The 18,858-nt window shown below is 42.0% G+C and overlaps 1 protein-coding gene across 1 annotated transcript in view; it reads left to right on the top strand.

Moving 5' to 3' along the window:
• The window catches only part of NCAPD3 (non-SMC condensin II complex subunit D3), a 63,518-nt gene extending 45,994 nt beyond the window's left edge, over positions 1-17,524 (top strand). The window contains 13 exon segments of the mRNA XM_077457996.1: positions 218-373; positions 1,744-1,982; positions 6,862-6,941; positions 8,685-8,822; positions 8,901-9,034; positions 9,757-9,953; positions 11,967-12,077; positions 12,161-12,331; positions 12,918-13,066; positions 13,142-13,275; positions 14,061-14,129; positions 15,668-15,803; positions 17,165-17,524. Coding sequence (XP_077314122.1) covers positions 218-373; positions 1,744-1,982; positions 6,862-6,941; positions 8,685-8,822; positions 8,901-9,034; positions 9,757-9,953; positions 11,967-12,077; positions 12,161-12,331; positions 12,918-13,066; positions 13,142-13,275; positions 14,061-14,129; positions 15,668-15,803; positions 17,165-17,261 — 1,811 coding nt within the window. The 3' untranslated portion in view covers positions 17,262-17,524.
• Positions 17,525-18,858: the final 1,334 nt, after the last annotated feature.

Genomic DNA, 18,858 nt, shown 5'->3' with positions numbered 1-18,858 from the left:
CCTGTAATAATTATTTTAATTCCATGTTATATGGTCTTTGTGATATGCCACATATTATCACACAGCGCCCCCTACCATCCATTTTTCAAATTGCACAATGATTTTTCATTGTTTTGGGGAGCAGCTACATATATTAACATTGTTGCACAAATTGTCTGGTGCAAGGTCCCCCTCCCCCTTTTTCATCCTTCAGAAAACATGTTTGCATTTTATTTAGGTTCTACCGGCTCGGAGAATGAAGATATACCTAATTCGCAGAGTCAATCTCAGCCACAGTCGCAGACTCAGTCCCAGCCATCCTCTCAACCTCTTTCCCAGTTCAGAAGCTCCAGAATGCCACCATTGGTCCGCGCTCATGCTTTTATCACTCTTGGTAAGACAAGTCGTTTACTTTTTTTTTTTTTTTGTTATATTTTTCTATAGGATGCTTTTAAAGGGGTTGTAAAGGTAAATATGTTTTCACCTTAATGCATTCTATGCATTAAGGTGAAAAAACATCTGACAGTGCTGACCCCTCGAAAGTCGCACGCTCGCCTCCCGATGTCCTCTCCGCTGCTCAGCCTGGCTGCTAATTGTCTAGAATGGATGTATTGAAAGCAGCGCAGTCATTAGCTTGCACTGCTGTCAATCACATCCAATGACACGGCGAGCCGGGGTGGGGTCGAGTGATACAGTGAGCAGCTATAGCCGCTGGCTGTATCATGGGAGCGCGCCCGCAAGTGCTTCTCACCATGCGAGGGAGCTCGCATGAACGTGAGAAGTACTTGCGGGGAGAAATCGAGACAGCTGCTGAGGGACCCCAAAAGAGCAGGTTTGGGGCCACTCTGTGCAAAAGGAACTGCACATTGGAGGCAAGTATAACATGTTTAAAAAAAAATAAAAAATTTACTTTACAACCCCTTTAACAACTTGCGGACTGCCCACTCATGTACTGCTGACGGGCAGCCTGTGCAGGCAAAACTGCCTGCTTCCAGGTTTAGCGCTCAGCCCCTGCATGCTGACACCTGCTGTGATTGCACCCAGTGGGAGTCTGTCCAAGTCCCGGCCAATGATTCATGACTGCGACCTGCTGACTGGTTGATTGATTTATTTATTTTTTTATTATTTTTTTTTTTTCTCCAATATGAAATTTAAAAAAATGAGCAGAATTTTCAAATACCACAAAAGAAAAAGCTCTATTTGAGTGAAATTTTTTTGCGTGAGTACAACATTGCATTGACCGCACAATTACTAGTAAAAGTAGCGCAGTGTTAAATAGCAAGAATAAAAAAAAACTGGTCATGGAGGGGCTAGAATCTTCTGAAGCGCAAACAGTAAAAAATAGGTCACTTTAAACTTTTTCTGAAATGAATGCTCCTTTTTATAGGAGTCAGGCCTTCATAGCCAATATCACAATAACTTTATTCTTAAATCTTCAGGCAGTTATAGTATTCTGTTACCCAAAGATATGAGAAGACTTTTGCTCTGGCCTTTTTTGCCTGATTGGTAAGGTCCTACTGTATGTGGGAGTATGTTGACATCGCCAAATGGCTCCTGTGCCATAATTGTTGCTTGCCTGCTAAGTTGGTGCACCATGGAATGTGTCATAAAGTGGCATGATTTACCAGTTTCTTGAGATTGCTTGATGGCATACATAATGGGTCATCGTGGGGGAGGGGGGGTTTGTTTTATTTTTTTCCTATGATGGTAATACCATTTCTTGGTTTGATCCTTTGTTTTAAATTCAGATGAATTTTCTTCCAGGTAAGCTTTGTCTCCAACACGAGGACCTGGCTAAGAAATGTATCCCGGCTCTGGCCCGAGAACTGGAGGTCAGCAATGAAGTGGCCATCCGCAACAATGTCATTATTGTTATATGTGACCTGTGTGTCCGATACACCACCATGGTGGACAGATATATCCCTAATGTGTCTGTGTGCCTTAGAGACCGCGAACCATTCATTCGGAGGCAAACGCTCATCATGCTTACCAACCTACTGCAGGTGAGTAATCCTGTGAGTTAAAGTATAACTCCAGCCAAAACCTTGTGTGTATGTATATGTGTGTGTGTCTATCTATATCTAGCTATATATATATATATATATATATATATATATATATATATATATATATATATATATATATATATATATATATATATAAAATCACATAATGGTTTTAAGATATTTTCTACAATAAATGCCATGATCCATTACTCTGCTTTTTTCCTTATTCTGCCTAACTGAATTAAATAGTGCATGGTTACTTGTTTTCCTAAAGTAATTGGAAATAGATTATGCTGCATGGGGGATGCTGGGGGCTGTAAAGTGCTGTTAGGATAGTCCTGCTTAACCCCTCCCACTCCCAGAACCCCTTCAGTTTTCTTTTTGCTGGTGTCGTCCTGTTTTGAATGAATCAAACATTTACTTTTTTTTATATTTTTTTTATTTTTTTCATAGTATAGAGATAGAGGCGGGCCCCTTATTAAACACTACCACAGCTTGTATATTGCTCAATAAGGGTAAAAACCATGATGCCATCATCTACTCGAAAACCCCACACAGGGAATATTGTAATGGGGCCTACCACTACTCCACAAAAAGGCAATCGCCAGTCCATGCTTGTAGGCCAAAACTTCACCCATCATGACGGGCATGCCCCCACAGGGAATTCAAAGATAAATCGGAAGTTGCTTTCCTCAGTGTCCGGCACTGAGCGGCAAAAGCATAGGCGGTCCCTGCTCTTGTATGAATGGTATCCTAACTGTAAGCGCAACAGACAGCGTACTAAAAACCTAGGATGGCTAAAAACATAGAATAGGTCAATCATACACATTTCTTAATTCGTAAGTCCATAAACGAGCGAGGGGGGGCGTTTTTTTTTTTTTTTTTTGTTTTTGTTTTTTTTAGAGAGATGATGGGGTTGAGTAGGCGGCTGCTGTCCTCAGAGAAAGCAAACCCTGTGTAAGAAATAGAAGAACACAGAAAGCGTCACCTGAGTGCAGTATTAAAAGCTGTTTTTTTTATGTCAAGGTGCATAAAAACACTCACAGGATATAAGTAAACATAAGCTCATCTGTGGTGTGGTGTGGTCGTCTTGATCGCTCCTAGCGGTGGGTGGTGGCATCCATGCGTTGCTGGTATGGTAAGGGGTCCTGTGGCCACCAGGAAAAACACTGGAACCAGCGTGACATGCAGGGAATTGAAGTCACGGGCAACGGGGAGACATCTGGAGGAGATGCTTTCTAAGGTCTTCTTGCCTGTTCTGCAACCCGCCTTTGTGACCATGGCTATCTACCAGACCTTAAAGCGGTTGTAAACCTCCATTTTCAAGTTGTACCTATAGGTAAGGATTACCTGTAGGTACAGTAAAGTTCTCCTAAACGTGCACCGTTTTAGGAGATATTTACTTTGTACTGTGCCGACAATGTCATTGGTACCTGCACTGTGAAGAAACGTCACCTAATATCCAGCATGGGTCCCCTTTCAGCTCTTGTGCAAAGCACCCTCTGGCTTCAATGTTATGGAACAGCAGTGCGAGAACTGTTGCCTTTTGACAGGGAAGGCCTCTTCAATGCATCCCTTGATCCATTTCTAAAGGATTTCACCAGGGGTGAGGGCACCCTTTTTCCTCCGTAGTGAAGACTATGCATCACTCTGGGAAGCCCTCTTCAGGAATGTTAGGATGTGTTCCGTTCCTTTCCTTCCCCCTAAACCTGCTAAACTCAGTCCAAACCTAGGACTTTCTGCCACATCTTGGATATGCAAATCCTTCAAGCCTGCTCACTAGTTCTCCTCGCTATGAGGAGACGCTCCCACTTTTTAGTTTGGGGGTTGCTGGCCTTTGAGCAAAGGCTCCTAGGACTATTTCAAATGCCTGGTGTCTAAGGGCTACTAGCTAGGTTTTCTATTTCTTTCTTTACCAGGGCTTACTGTCTAATTTTCTATCTTCCTCACAGCAGATGGTAGACCTCTTTGCTGTCTTTGCTCAGCTCCTCTGTCAGGGGGTCATAGCCATGGTTCCAGTAGTGGTTACATTTCAAGGTGCTTACTCAAACCTTTTTATTGTTCCCAAGGCTAAAGGAGGCATTAAACCCACCCTGGTCCAAAAGGTTCTTTACACTTTCCTTGGGTACAAAAATTCAACATGGAACTTGCAAGGTCAGTCTTTGCTTTCATAAATCCAGGAGACTTTCTGACCTCTGTGGACCCCACCGATGCTTCCTACTTTATTCTAGCACATCTACACCATCTACGCTTTACTGTGAGCTCACCATTCAACCAGTTAGTTGCTCTTCCCTTTTGGACTGTCCATGAAATCTTGGGTGTTACCCAAGGTGTTGGCCACTTGTGTTTGCTTTGCATCTCTCTTGGGACAGTCCCATAATGAGGTACTTGAGAGGTTTTTGCTGGATCCTTAACTTCCAGAAATTGGCGCTGAAAGCGGCCCATCACTTGAAGTAGTCGGGCTTTCTCTTGGACACTGCCCTGCTTAGGGCTTTTTCGTCCCTGGAGAAAAACTTCCCGCTCGCTGCGTTTGAATCCTGTCCAGGAGAAAGCCTACTCTTGCTTTTTGCATGTGTGCTAAACTTGGGGGTATCCTTATAGGCAGTCCCATTTGTACAACCCCATTCCAGCTCAACATTTTGTCTGCATGGAGTAGACTCCTTCTCCAGATCTTTGCATTCTTCTGAGGCCTGAATTCAGCCCTGTATTCAGGAAAATCATTCCTCTTGTAGCCATGAAAGGTTCTCAGGACAGATTCCAGCCTATTGGACTGGGGAGGAGTCCTGGTCACCCTCCCTGCCAGGGACTCGATTGCAAGAGGAAGCTTGGCTCCTAATCAACATCCTGGAGCTATAAGCAGATTCAGTCATTCTTTCTAGGGCTGCAACTAAAGATTATTTTCATAATCGATTAGTTGGCCGATTATTGTTTCGGTTAATAACCTTTTAAAAAATGGTCAAATTCATGTCCATTTTCAACCACAGTGACAGGAAAATTTGGAAATCTTAGTCAAAGGAATTTTCAGACGGTGTATGTGGTTTTCGTTCAGAAATTACATTCAATTACACATCTATGCAGTTTGCTTTTGATCGGTTTCTGCAGTACTTTTTGCTGTGCGTTTTGATTTTTGTGCACGTGATTTTAGTGACATTTTTTTATTTTTTTTGGCAGATTAAAAAAAAACTAATTGCTGCAAAAATGCATTACATGCTTTTCTGCAGCTTCTCCATTGAAGTATATTGAACCAATAAACTACTGCTTTGCGTTAAAAGTCCCTGACCCTTTCAGATGTGAACGTGTCACATAGGAAGCCATGTAAATGTACTGTAGTGCATTTCTGCAAAAAGCACCAATAAACAGATGTGAACCAGGTGTAAGACGTTTAGCAACATAATGGGGTTAAAAAACTAAAATAAGCCCTTTATAGTAGAAAAAAGCAGATAATCACTACTGTAAGGGGTTAATTTTTTTTACTGTAGAACAGTGAAAGTAATATTTACAGTAGTGGTTTATTTTTGTACTATAAAGGGCTCATAATTTTTTTTACCCCATTGTTACTGGCCGATCGATTATGAAAATAGTAATCGATTAATTTCATAATAGATTCGTTGTCGATTAATCGATTAGTTTCAGCCCTAATTCTTTCAACACTGGACCTTTCGACTTCAGAGTCATCTGATCGGAGTTCAGTTGGACAATGCCAGCTGCGCTAAAGGATCAAGGAACCAGAAGTCACATGGCTCTAAGAAGTCAACGTTTGAGTGGAAATTACATTTCAGCATGGGAGATTAACGGGTGGAATTTCTCAGTTTACAATGTCTGAAGTCGTGTATGGTCTTTTCCCCGGGTGGTTTAAAGACCTCAGTAATGTGTGGGGGGCTCTGGTTGTGGACCTCCTGGTTTCTAGATGCAACCCAAGCTGCTCAAGTTTGTCTCAAGGCCCAGGGATCATCTAGTATTCAGTGGATGCCCTGGGCATTATGTGGGATCTCTTCAGCCCTATCTATACCTTTCCTCATCTGCAGCTCCTTCCTCACCTGCTACACAGGGTTGGTATTGAGGGCATCCTGGTTCCATATAAGGCACTGAACTGCCCCAGGCGAACTTGTTACTTGGACCTCATCAAACCCTTGGCATAAGATCCAGAAGGACCTGTAAACAGTAACGCAAGGATCAGTTTGTCATCCTGCTTAAAGTGGCTAACTTATTGTCCTGGTGGTTAAAGCGTCGGTCATAAAGGTCGAGGCCTACTTTATTTGGTTGTTCCTACATTTCTCAACGCTAAGGATTCTGCTTCTCACAGGGTTTACCTCTGCATCCCGAATGCAAATTTCTCATGGTGCGCAGTGAAGATAATGCATCCCAGAGTGTTCTTCAATAGACAAAATCCTGCTTGCTTCCAGTCTGCAATGGATCAATGCCTAGCCCTGAGTACTATCCGGAATCGATTTGGGTGTTCTTGTGCAGAGGCTTCTTCCCCCTCGCTCTTTAGTGAGGATCTTTTATTTGGGGTGTCTCCCATGCCATTCCCCAGTGTCACTGCAGGGTGTTGACCTGGTTGACCTGCCCTTTTGAACCTTTTTTGGGATACTCCCCGATCTACTTACTCACAAGTTGGTCTTCCTTGTCATCACTTCTCTGAGGTGAACTTATAAGATGTCGACTAACCAAAATTTTAGTTTAAGGTTAGAGCATCCCCTTTCCTCCTTTTATCTGAACATTGTTGTCTCTGTCCTGCTCCAAATTGTAAAATAATTTTACTAGTAAGATATTTTATCACAATATAAAAATGACTCGTTTATCAAATATAACTGTTAAAATGTTGATTGCTTCAACTTTTTTTCTTCTAAGCTTGTCAATCTTATAAAATCAACAGGAGGAGTTTATAAAGTGGAAGGGGTCACTTTTTTTCCACTTTATCAGTGTCTTGGTGGATCCAGACCCAGATATTGCCAAGTAAGTTTCTGTACGTTGCAAATTTTTGTAAATTGATGCTCAAATGCATAAGCCATATGAAGCTGGTGTGCTGGCCAAACAGTCTTGTAATGAGGAAGAAATACATTTTGGGTTGGGGTTCAGTGGCTTACCAGAGCAGCAGGGGAACACATGGAATGTGATTAGTAAGGGAGGATAGAGTGTGTGTGTGTGTGTTGTTTTTTTTGTTTTTTTTTCCCTTCATGCAAAATCATGTACTTTGTTTTTTTTTTTTTTTTTTTTAAGTGGTTGTACCGAGGTGATGCCTGCATCACTAGCGTACCGGTTTTTAGAGCTGGCGGTCAGCTTCCTCATGACAACCGATGCAGCTAATAAGCCACTCGGCCGTTATCGCAAACCGCGGGAGAGGACACGTTTGGCTGACCAAAGACCCGAACGAAGCCTGTATGGGCTTCGAACGTATGTCTGATGTAGTAACCCCGAAGCAACGTCAGTTCTGTTTTACTTGGCTGACAATGGTGCTGATTTAAAAAAAAAAAAAAAATCATTTTTCCAGAATGATTATTGTGCCATTTTTGAAGACTTGAGTGTAAAGGAAGGGTTTGGGGTCTTTTTAGAATTACCTGTCGCTGCCTATTGTCACAAGGGATGTTTACATTCCTTATGGCAGGAATAGTGAGGTTTTTTTTTTTTTTGAGACCGTGTTAAAAAAATAAAGGCGGGAAAAAAATATGTTAAAGCGGAAGCACATACGCAAGTTGCGGCTGGCAATGTCAACTGTGTTCTAATCACACATGAGGTATTGCTGCTATCGTTGTAGTGAGAGCAATAATTCTAGCAAAAGACCTCCTCTGTAACTCTAAACTGGTAACCGTTAAAAATCTCCATAGGTGATGTTTAAAAAATGTTAAGTACTGTAGTTTGTCGCCATTCCAAGAGTGCGTGAAATTTTAAAGGGTAACATGTTATCTCTTTACTCGGAGTAACATCATCATTCTCTTTACTTGACATAACAGCACAATATGCAAAAAAAATATCTTTGAAATAAAATCAATAAATTGCGCAAATACCATGTGCATAAAATATTGCAATGACAGACATGTTATTCTCTAGGGACTTTGCAAAAAAAACACACAGATTCATAATGTATGGGGGTTCTAGGTAGATTTCTAGTAAAAATACTGATTTTAACTTGTAAACGACAAGTGTCAGAAATGAGCTTGGTCTTGAAGAGATTTATTATTATAGCAGTAACTAGGGTTTAGTTTTGAGTAATAGAACCGTTGCCATTCTTTCTCTAAATGTCCTTTTGGGAAATATGGCAGATCACCCTTGGGAGGATGGAAACAAAGCAGAAAACTGGTTTATTTATAAAGCCTTTTAGGCTTGGTTTATGCCTATGTGAATTGGATGCATATAACTTCCCACATCCAATTCGCATAGCAGGAGAATGTGACTGGCTCTGTATGGAGCCGGTTCTCAAATCTCCGGGGAGGCTGCTGAGCGCACTGCACAGAAACACTGCATCTTTGGCTCAGTTTCAGGGCTAAATTCAGGCAAAGATTTGGTCCTGATTCGTCCCAGAAACGGAGAACACGGACGCACAGTGTTTTTGTGCGATCCGGAGCCGGTTCCAGTGTGAACCGAGCCTGAAAGTTTTAGATTGGTGTCCGAGGTGGTAGGATGTATTCTCGCACCTGGTAAATGTTGTCATGTGGTTTTTCATTTCTTTGAGCCTTACTCCAGTTATGTTTATCAATGCAGATTTGGGGAGTTCTGTCTGGTCCATCTCCTGCTGAAGAGAAATCCTGTCATGTTCTCACAGCATTTCATTGAGTGTATTTTCCATTTTAATTGTTATGAAAAACATGAGAAGTACAACAAGTTTTCACAGACAGAGAGGTAAGTGAACCTTGCCTATACATTCCACAAAACTTCTCAGTGGCTTTCCTAGTTCTTCTAAATCCTGTTTTGTCGCAGGGAACGGAAACTCTTTTCACTCAAGGGAAATGAGAACAAAGAGAAAAGGATGAAGATCTACAAGTTTTTGCTTGAGCATTTTACTGACGAGCAAAGATTTAGCCTGACCAACAAGATCAGCCAGAATGTTTTGGGTAGGTCTACATCAGAATCGGTTAAGCTGCACTATCTAGCAGTTGTGAAACCTGAGGGTCCTATGTATGAAGCAACATTACGACCTTCGGTTCGTGGCTATAAATGGGGCTTACAGCAAGGTTGGAACTTGTCACGTCTCGGTGTGTTGAGAGCAATGGAGTGTCTGATATTGGCATCTACTATCCTAGGTGTCACTTAAAGCATTTAACCTAAAAACAAAACAAAAATAGATTTCCTGGTTCTTTAAAGCAGATTAAACAGTGCTTGTGCTGCGTAATCTAACCCACCCACCCTAAACAAAACCTGCCTGAACCTGCCACTTCTTGTATCCCCCTATCTGTACTGACAGCGATAATCAGGGCTGCTGAGCCCTGACCACCGTGGTCAGAGTACATCCCTAAAGCCTGCTCTAAGCTCTCCTCTCTCCTCCTTGCCCCCCTCCTCCCTGCCTTGTAAGCTCTGTGTTGTGTCGTCTCCACCTACTCCCACCCACCGCTATTAGAAATCCAAAACTTTAAATGGTCACTTGCCAGCCCCTCTGATAGTCGGGCATGTATCGGAGCTAAAAAGCAGCCACGAGTCACGTGACCAGCCTGAAGGTCATGCTAAATGGTTATTTACAAGCCTCGTTTTTAGGAAGAACCTATACAGTTTGGTATGCCTTAGTATAATAGAGGGGCTGTTTGTGCCTTAACACTTTTTAAATGTATTTGTTTTATAGCTTGTTTTGTAGACAGTGTTTTACCGATTGACATGGGAGCGAACGATTTACTGTCTGACATTTTTGAAATCATGAGCTGCAAGGAGATAAAGTTGTCAGCGATGCGGTCTAAACCTGGAGAAGATGTTGGAGATGACGACGAGATGGCCATGGCAAATGCTGTGATGCAGGTCGCACAGAAAAAGCTAATCTCACAGGTAAGTTTTATGCTATATAAATCAATAATAATAATAATGTTACAAACAAATATGTAATTCTAAAGGGATTGATATGTAGCCAATACAATCTGAGTTTAGGGGCATTTCTTTTCCCCCCAGTAATGTTCTTTCCATTTAAAGGACAGAGGAAATCTTGGTCTTAAATTACTGGCATCTTCAAGGTGTCCATAAATGTATCAATATTTGGTTAGTTCAGCAGGTACTAGCTGAATTTTTCGATCGGTGTGTGGTTGTCCTTGTTTGACAGAAGTTGATTGTTGGATCAACTTCTGTCCAATGAACAAGTTGGCAAACTGTAGCCAATCGGCAGCTGCTGTTCAGGGTATTCTGACAGAGCTGGCTCTCGCTATCAGAATACAATGTCCAGGCAGGGGAGATTATTCCTCCATGTAACCCACTTGCGTGGATGGAGGAATCTCCTTCTGTGTGTCTGTTTTTTTTTTTCTTTCTTGGGTTGGATAGTGATTTGTTTGCAGTGTTGCTCACCCCTCAGTTGGAGTCAGCTTTCAGCGGGTGGGGGGTGAGGTTTACGATCATGTGATTGGCTAGCTCCCCACTGCTAGTATGCATCAGGAGCTTTCTGGCACTTGCAGGGAGTGCACTCTCGGCAAGATAAGTCCTTTTAACAGGGCCGCATATAGTTGGCCTCTCAGCATTCAGGTCCACCCATCGAGTGGCAGCATATGTGTGTGGTCAGCATCAAGGGGTCAATATATCCTTTTCATTGAGTCCACCCCTATGTGTTTATGATTATGCTTAGTACTGCTACAAAACTGAGGCATGCTGGTAGTAGGGGAGGTTATCCTTGCCTGGACTTTAGTTATTTTGTTTGCCTTTTGGGTGTTTGTGTGTTTTGTCTAAAACATCCTGTAGGTGGCAATATAACCTGAACTTGCATAGTTACATAGTAAGTGAGGTTGAAAAAAGTCCAACCTATGCGTATTTGTCAGTATTACATTGTATTGATTTGATAGACTTCCTGTCTTCCTCAATGGACTCTAAGAAAAGGATTTTATAGTGAGTGCCAAAATCTCTCCCCCTCTCCCTCCATAGGCTGTCAACAAGCTAGCGAGCCTTCATGTACTTTACTTTTTTTTAAAGCCGAGCATACTTTGCATTCTGATTTGGTACAGGTAAAGGAATTAACATATTTTATGAAAGATGAGTGAACTCAGACAAAACCCTTATTTTCTATTTAAAATGGTTCTAAACCCTAGCCATTGGCTCCCAGTGCTATCGATCAAAGCCAGTGATGAGGATGTGCTGTCTGTGTCAATGGACGCAGCAGCCGAGTTCAGGAGTGAGCATATAAAAGTGCCCCCGTGGGAGCACTGGACAGGGAAGAGGTTTAAGGCCAGAGCAGGTAATATAAACGTGTGTGTGTGTATATGTGTGTGTGTGTGTATATATATATATATATATATATATATATATATATATATATATATATAATATGTGTGTGTGTGTGTGTGTGTGTGTATATATATATATATATATATATATATATATATATATATTCTTATATATATATATATATATATATTCTTATATATATTCTTATATATATATATATATATATATATATATATATATATATATATATATATATATATATATATATTCTTATTTACAACCACTTTAACCCCTAACTAGTCTGATTTGCCTTGATCCAATACACCAGGGGTCGCCAAACTTTCTAAAAAAGGGCCAGTTTACTGTCTTCAGACTTTAGGGGGGCTGGAGCCTGGATTGTAGCCACTGGGGGTAAACCGTGCATCTTTGTTGTTAGAGGGTGGAATAGTGCCCTGTTGGTGTGCAGTGGGAGGAATGGTGCCTCATCGTTGGCGTCAGTGGGAGGAATAGTGTCTTGTATCAGTGGGAGGAAAAGTACACTAAGGTTTGGGGTACCACAGTTTGGAGACCACTGCAAAACACCATACATGCCTTTTGGAGACTCTGGAATGATTGCCTTCCAATTTTGGCCTTCCACAGGTTCAGAAGAGGAACTTCATAGAAAACATCATCCCCATTATCTCTTCTCTGAAGGGGCTTCTAGAGCAGCAGCGCATTCCCGCTGTGAGGGACCTCATGAACTGCCTACGGGTAAGTGGCTGGGCAGAGGACCGACAGATGGAGGTTGTGTAGAGGTACAGATTTTATATCCAGGGTTTGTGTTCCCTTTACAGGAAATGATGCAGGACTACCGTGACGAGATTAAGGATTTCTTTGCCATTGACAAGCAGTTGGCTGCAGAGATTGAATATGACATGAAGAGGTATGAGGAGCAGCTGGATTGGGAGAATCAGAATGAACTGGCTAGTTCTGTGGCTAATGGAATGATCATCGGTAGCCCACGGGTAAGCACACAAACTGCTTTCATGAAAAGGTAACATGCACTTGGAACATCCAGGCGGCTATTTTTAAAGAATAGTGTCTATTGCAAATATTTAAAGTTGTGTTTTTTTTGCAACCTCTGCAAAGAGCAAGGTTTCCATTGCATATGTTTTCTCTTTATATGTAAAGGCTCACAAGGTACCATTTTAATGTGCATTCCTATCGGTGAGAGCACTATTGGTAGGACATCAAATACACACATAAAAAGCATTTAGAACTATAAAAGGCAGCTAAAGGTATTAACTTAATCCGTGTAAAACAAGTATTGGTGCAAAATGGCAGGTGCATTTTGCGTGGGAGTGTTTTGCGTTTTTTTTTCCCCCCTTGCTTTCCTTTATTTTGGAAAATACACTGCCGCAGTAATTTTTATTTTTGAAAAGACGCATTCCATAAAGTGAAAATGGTCCAGGTCTGTTTCAGTGAAGATTGCCGAATACGAAATTGGCTGAAATAAAGCTAAAATAACACACCCGACTTTACCTCTGTTTTCTAAGTGCTCTTATTCGTCTGTTCTGAAAAATCTCAGGTTTAATCACTTTTGCTTTTTAGGTTTCTGCTCCTGCCGGATCTCCCAAAACACCAACTGTTCGTCGGTCTCCTCTCTCTGTCATACAAGAGGCCCAAGGTAGAGGTTCACCTACTACACCTATAGGAACACCCCGAATCGCCATTATGGCTGGACAGATACCCCGTCCCAGGTAAAGAGGATGATTCATTTTAATTGTCACGACTGATGAAGGTTAGTTGGTGCTAAAATGTTTGTCGTCCCACAGGGAGATGTCTCTGAGCACTCAGGCTATCCTTAACTCTGCCAAAAAACTAGCAGAAGGATGTGCAAAGCCAAGGAGCAAGAGTATAGGAGCTCAGCCTTCTTCGTCTTCCTCAATCAGTGCAAACCGTAAGCTGGGTATGTAACCCATCATTAAAGTGCATGTCATCCAAAATATTCAAGATGTAGAAATAGTTCGACCCCCCCCCCCCCCTTTTTTTGTGTGTATCTCTCTCTATCTATATCTCTATCTATCTATATCTCTATTTTCTCTCTCTCTCTCTATTCTCTCTCTCTCTCTCTCTATTCTCTCTCTCTCTCTATATTCTCTCTCTCTCTCTATTCTCTCTCTCTCTCTCTCTATTCTCTCTCTCTCTCTCTACTCTCTCTCTCTCTCTCTCTCTCTCTCTCTCTCTCTCTCTCTCTCTCTCTATTCTCTCTCTTCTCTCTCTCTATTCTCTCTCTTCTCTCTCTCTATTCTCTCTCTCTCTCTCTCTCTCTCTATTCTCTCTCTATTCTCTCTCTATTCTCTCTCTCTATTCTCTCTCTATTCTCTCTCTTCTCTCTCTCTATTCTCTCTCTCTCTCTCTATTCTCTCTCTCTCTCTCTTCTCTCTCTCTCTCCTCTCTCTCTTCTCTCTCTCTCTCCTCTCTCTCTTCTCTCTCTCTTCTCTCTCTCTATTCTCTCTCTCTTCTCTCTCTCTATTCTCTCCCTCTCTCTCCAGAATATTTTGTTCTAACTTGGGTATCCTAAATACTTGCTGATCCTCCTGCTTCTGCTGTCTTAGAAGGCTTCATTTGATAAGATGACAATACTAATCACAATGCTACAGTCACCTTCCTGTGTGCGTTATACTTTTTTAAATTTTTTGTTTATTTTTTTGTCCTGTCTTTTTAATACTGTTAAAATTATTCCCTATTCAGTTTCCTTCCGCACTTCAGACCAGCAATCCAGTGTGATCCTGGAGGGTAGAGCGATCAGCACACCTGACAGTAAGTACTGAGTTTAGATCATGGTTTAGCTAGCTTGTGGTTGTTTGGATCTTGCTATCAAAGTGTTTTAAAAGAGAAGTATGTGTTTTGTTATGTTTTTTTTTTTTTAGTTTTTTCCTTCAGTTTTATACATACCTAGGTGGATGCAGCATGGGTCTGATGCTGCATCTGTCCCCCGCCGCCTCTGCACTGCAAACCAAGCGTTCCAAACACTGCCAATGGCTTGGTTCTCTCAGCTCACTGAGCAGAGAGCTGCTGACTGTCAATCATCAGCTCTCCACTCTGCCCCCCACTCACTGGAGCACTGAGCTGTGGAGGGGCAGAGAGTGGCCGTCTCAGGCTCTCAGCAGCTCGCTGAGATGTGTGTCAGTCCAGGCACCTGGTGGATCTAGACTTTGTCGCAATGGACTGATTCCTGTGACGTTAGCAGAGAGCATACTTCAAGTGGAAGTAAACTCCCCTATCGTTTTCAGCCAAGGAAGCTACCATCTTTGCCTCTGTTTAATCTTCAACTGCTATGGTGCTGCACATGTGACTCCAGCTATTGAATGGTTTGATAGTTTGGCTGAGAGCACAGCCAATGTGCAGTTAGCATTCCCGGCATGCTTTTTTTTTTTTTTAACTGTTTAAATCGATGGGTTTACTTCCACTTTAAGCCCGATCTCTGCTGAAAATGGGTCACAGGAGTGAAAAACAAATTGCACTCCCATGAGCAGAGATGGACCTGTCATCTGTCTGCTCAGCAGGGATTACCTGTATTGAGCAAGCGCCGTCCTTGGAAACAGACAATGTGTGAAAGAGGCCTAAAGGTAAAAAAAAAAAAAAAAAAAAAGATACTGCATGCAGCTCCCCCTTATACTTCCCTGAGCCTGATCTTGATCCAGTGCTATGCGTAAGAGCAGTGGCTCTCTCATTAGAGAGAGGCAGCGGCGGCAGCCATTGGCTCTTGTAGCTGTCAATCACAGCCAGTGAAGAGAGAAGGGGGCAAAACCGAGCCACACTCTGTGTCAATGAATACACATCCAGCTCGGGACCAAGCACACACCAGTGCACCTATAGCAAGCCTCTTGATATGAGGGCACATGGCAGGGGTGGGCAGGAGCGCCGACGGGTGACCCGAGAAGAGGATCCGTGCTGCTCTATGCAAAACCATTACATATATATATTTTTGGAGGATTTTATGAGATTTAATAGAAATTCCAGCTGAAAATTCCCAGATGTATGACTGTCAGTATAGAAAAATCATACCTGAGATTTCCAGAGATATCTGATCATAAGATTTTATTTTTTTTTTTTCATATGGTCGCTACTGTTTCTCAAGATCTGCTCTATACCTGGGGTGCTGTTATCCACCCAGTCCAGACATGAATGTTTGGTCCATGTGAGCAGACCTGGGGTGTTTGTTCCTTTTGAGTTGATTGTGGCTGCTTTTTTAGCTACAATCTCATCTATTTGGTTAGCAGTTAAAGTGCTCTTTTATATATGTACGATCACTTTTCTGGCCATATATTCCAATTTTTTTTTTTTTTTCGTTGCAGGAACAATTCATAATGTCACATTTGAAGCTGGCGTCAGTTATATAAGCGCGAACCAAAGCTCGTCCTCCAACAACTCCATGAATGCTTCTCGTGGGCAAGAGAAAGACATCCTATATATGATGTCACCAGACAAGCCGTAAGTTTTTATTTCTTCAGTAAGCTGAAAAACAGAAATCCATGCTACAGAAATCACTCAGTTCTTGAAGGAAAATTATAGCCATGCTTCTATGGATCACAGGAGTGCAGTTCGTTCTCCACTCCTGTGACCCGTTATCAGCAGACAACCGGCTAAACCCTGCTTTCGGTTGATGTCACAGAGTCCAGTCAAGGCTCTGAAAAGATCCTGACCATATGGTCGGGATCCACCTTAGATGCCTGGACTCTCTCACAGAGCCGCTGAGAACCCGAGCCAGCCCCTCCCCAGGTCAACGCTCCAGTTTGCACAGTGGGAGCAGTCCCCAGTCATGTGCTGCAGTCCCCAGTCATGTGCTGCAGTCCCCAGTCGTGTGCTGCAGTCCCCAGTCGTGTGCTGCAGTCCCCTTTTCAGGTGTTGTAGCCTGTGTTCTGCACCCCCATCTTGATCCTCCTCAGCGTCCTCTTGGTTCAAGCTGCCCTGCACTGTGAATGGTATCCCAATGCCTCTTGAAATATGTGACGGGAACAATTCTGGGGGCTGCAGGAGCAGGGCTCCTCATTCTTAAGTAGGCAGGAATGAGGGGGGGGGGGGGGGGGCGAAACATCAGGGAAATTTGCAGACCCCAGTCCTGTGTGATTTCACTTTGGTTGGAAATTAAGAGTTAAGTATTCCTTTTGATCATAGAGGAAAAGAAAAATCCTGAATTTCATCAAATACAATAGCAAGCCAATTGGTGTTGGAAACCAATGAAATAATGTGCAAACAGAGTGAAAAATGTCCAAAGGAAATCCCTCATAGAAAGTGCTCCGTGAAAAAATGTCCATGCGTAAATTCATATCTCCAGATTCCAGTGAATCGGTGGTGTAAGTGAGCTGCAGTGTACACCTTGGTGGAGCTACAATGGTGACGTCATCATGCCCGCCAGGGTGCCGATTGTTTTTTACCTTGTCTATTGTACTCTACACACGGGTGCACACCACCCACTGACAAGCCACTTACCAGCAGGTAAGACCTCAAGGATGGAGGTCTGAATGCGCTTTAAGGAGATATCCCACTGGGATGGATGGCTGATGTGATCCATCGCTCAGTTGAAAAACATCCAGATGGCCAAGGCAATCCACATACCAAGCTCTGTATAAAATAAGGGCAAAGGAGGATCTCATAGTGTAGAAGTTTGTAAAACCAGCATTTTAATAAACCTAAAACTACTTGCATGCGATTTTATACCTCATCTTTTGTAAGTCAGAAAAACAGGATCAACACCCTAATGGGCGTGATGTCACCACTGTAGCCCCAACCGTGATAAGCAAATGTTGCAGAACATATCTAATGAGGTGTTGTTTTTTTTTTTTTTTTTTTAGTGCACCACAACCCAGACAGTGGAACGTAGAGTCTCCAGTGCAACGAAGGCAAAACCGCAGTCGGTCTTCGGCAAGAGGCGCGGTCCAATCAACGTAAAAGATGGAAATATATGGCATGGGATGCTTTATTAAGCAGAAGCCACGATATTCTTAAATTGTCTCCAATGTGTGCATTTAAAGCTGAATTTCTGGAATTTAGCTTTAAGCATTGTCTTTGTATATAACTCTGTATAATGCCGCTCTAATTTCTGTACTTCAATGTAAGATTTAACCATGCTTGGCAATTTGACTTTGTATATGTGTGCCAACATCCTTCTGTAATCTGCCTGTGATGCAAGTAAAACCCTAAGTTATCCAATATGTACTGTCTGTCATGGGGTTGAAAATGTCACAACATGGATCACTGCCATCTCTGAATAACTAGTATTTATAAACATTCTGAACCTTTCCTTCTGCTAGTAGATCATACTATAATAACTGGTCACATCTTGGAGCCCAGAGCATTGGTGAAGGACCCCAGAAGAGGAGGATCGGGGTGCTCGTTTCTGCTTACTCTACATGTTTTGCCATGCAATAGCTTCCTTGGGAGACTTCCAATAAGCACTGCATAATATGCTCACTATAGTTGAAAGACAATATTGGGAAACCAATATTCACTAATCAAAACAAATTTAAGCATCTAAAAACAAAATCGAATTTTCTCGCAAATGCATTGAACCCAAGAATGCTTCCCTGAAACCCCACCTGAACTGAGTCATGTCCTATCTGTGGAGGTCACGATCCTGATGTCTGAAGGACGTTGAAAGATGCAGAGATATCTGGTGTATCACAGAGAAGGAAATGCAGTCCCCAAGAAGTAGCATTCTATCTAAAAAAAAGAAAAGAAAATGGATACAGTCTAAATAATGATCAAGGGAGACTAAACATATTCTAACCTCCATAATACAGATTTTTGGAACCAGTCAATGGTGGATGATATCTTAGCAAATGGTGCTCCCAGATGGTTACAAATTTGAAGGCACTTCCAAGTAGTTGCATATCTTAATCAATGACCAACAAATGGAAGAAGAAAACGTTCAAACCAATTTGCCAACTTCCAATGTAAAAATCCCTACTACAATCCGAATATCTTTAAAAGACTTGAAACATCACATACTACTACTCGCCACTTCACCGCTGCCATATCTGCAGAAAGGAAGATCCTTTTATGTCCCCTCCACCTCCTTGACATCCAATGGCCTTTCTAGCAAGGTCTGCCTTCAAATTTAACCATCTGGAAGGAACCATTTGCTAAGATATCATTTACCATTGACTAGTTCTGAAATCTGTATTTTGAGGTTAGAATGTTTATTCTTCCTTGGTCATTTTTGCTGATTTTTTATTTTATTTTTTTAAAGCTTGTATCCATTTTTTAGATGAAACTCTACTTCTTGGGGATATCTCTGCATCTTGCAATGTCCTTCAGCCATCAGGGTCATGATCTCCGCAGATAGGACACATTTCACAGTTCAGGTGGGAATACAGGGGGGCATTCTTGGGTTCAATGCATTTGCGAGAAAATCAATTTTTGTTTTAAATGTTTAAATTTGTTTTGATTAGTGAATATTGGTTTTCTAACATTGTCTTTCCCCTATAGTGACCATATTATGCAGTGCTTATTTGAAGTCTCCTGAGGAAGCCATTGCTTGGCAAAA

This window comes from Lithobates pipiens, unplaced genomic scaffold (assembly GCF_037356315.1).
Source record: "Lithobates pipiens isolate NorthernLeopardFrog02 unplaced genomic scaffold, aLitPip1_a1.2 Scaffold_27, whole genome shotgun sequence".
NCBI classification, from domain to species: Eukaryota; Metazoa; Chordata; class Amphibia; order Anura; family Ranidae; genus Lithobates; species Lithobates pipiens.
Note: the sequence above shows the minus strand (reverse complement) of the source record. Positions and strands in the feature narration are given on the sequence as shown.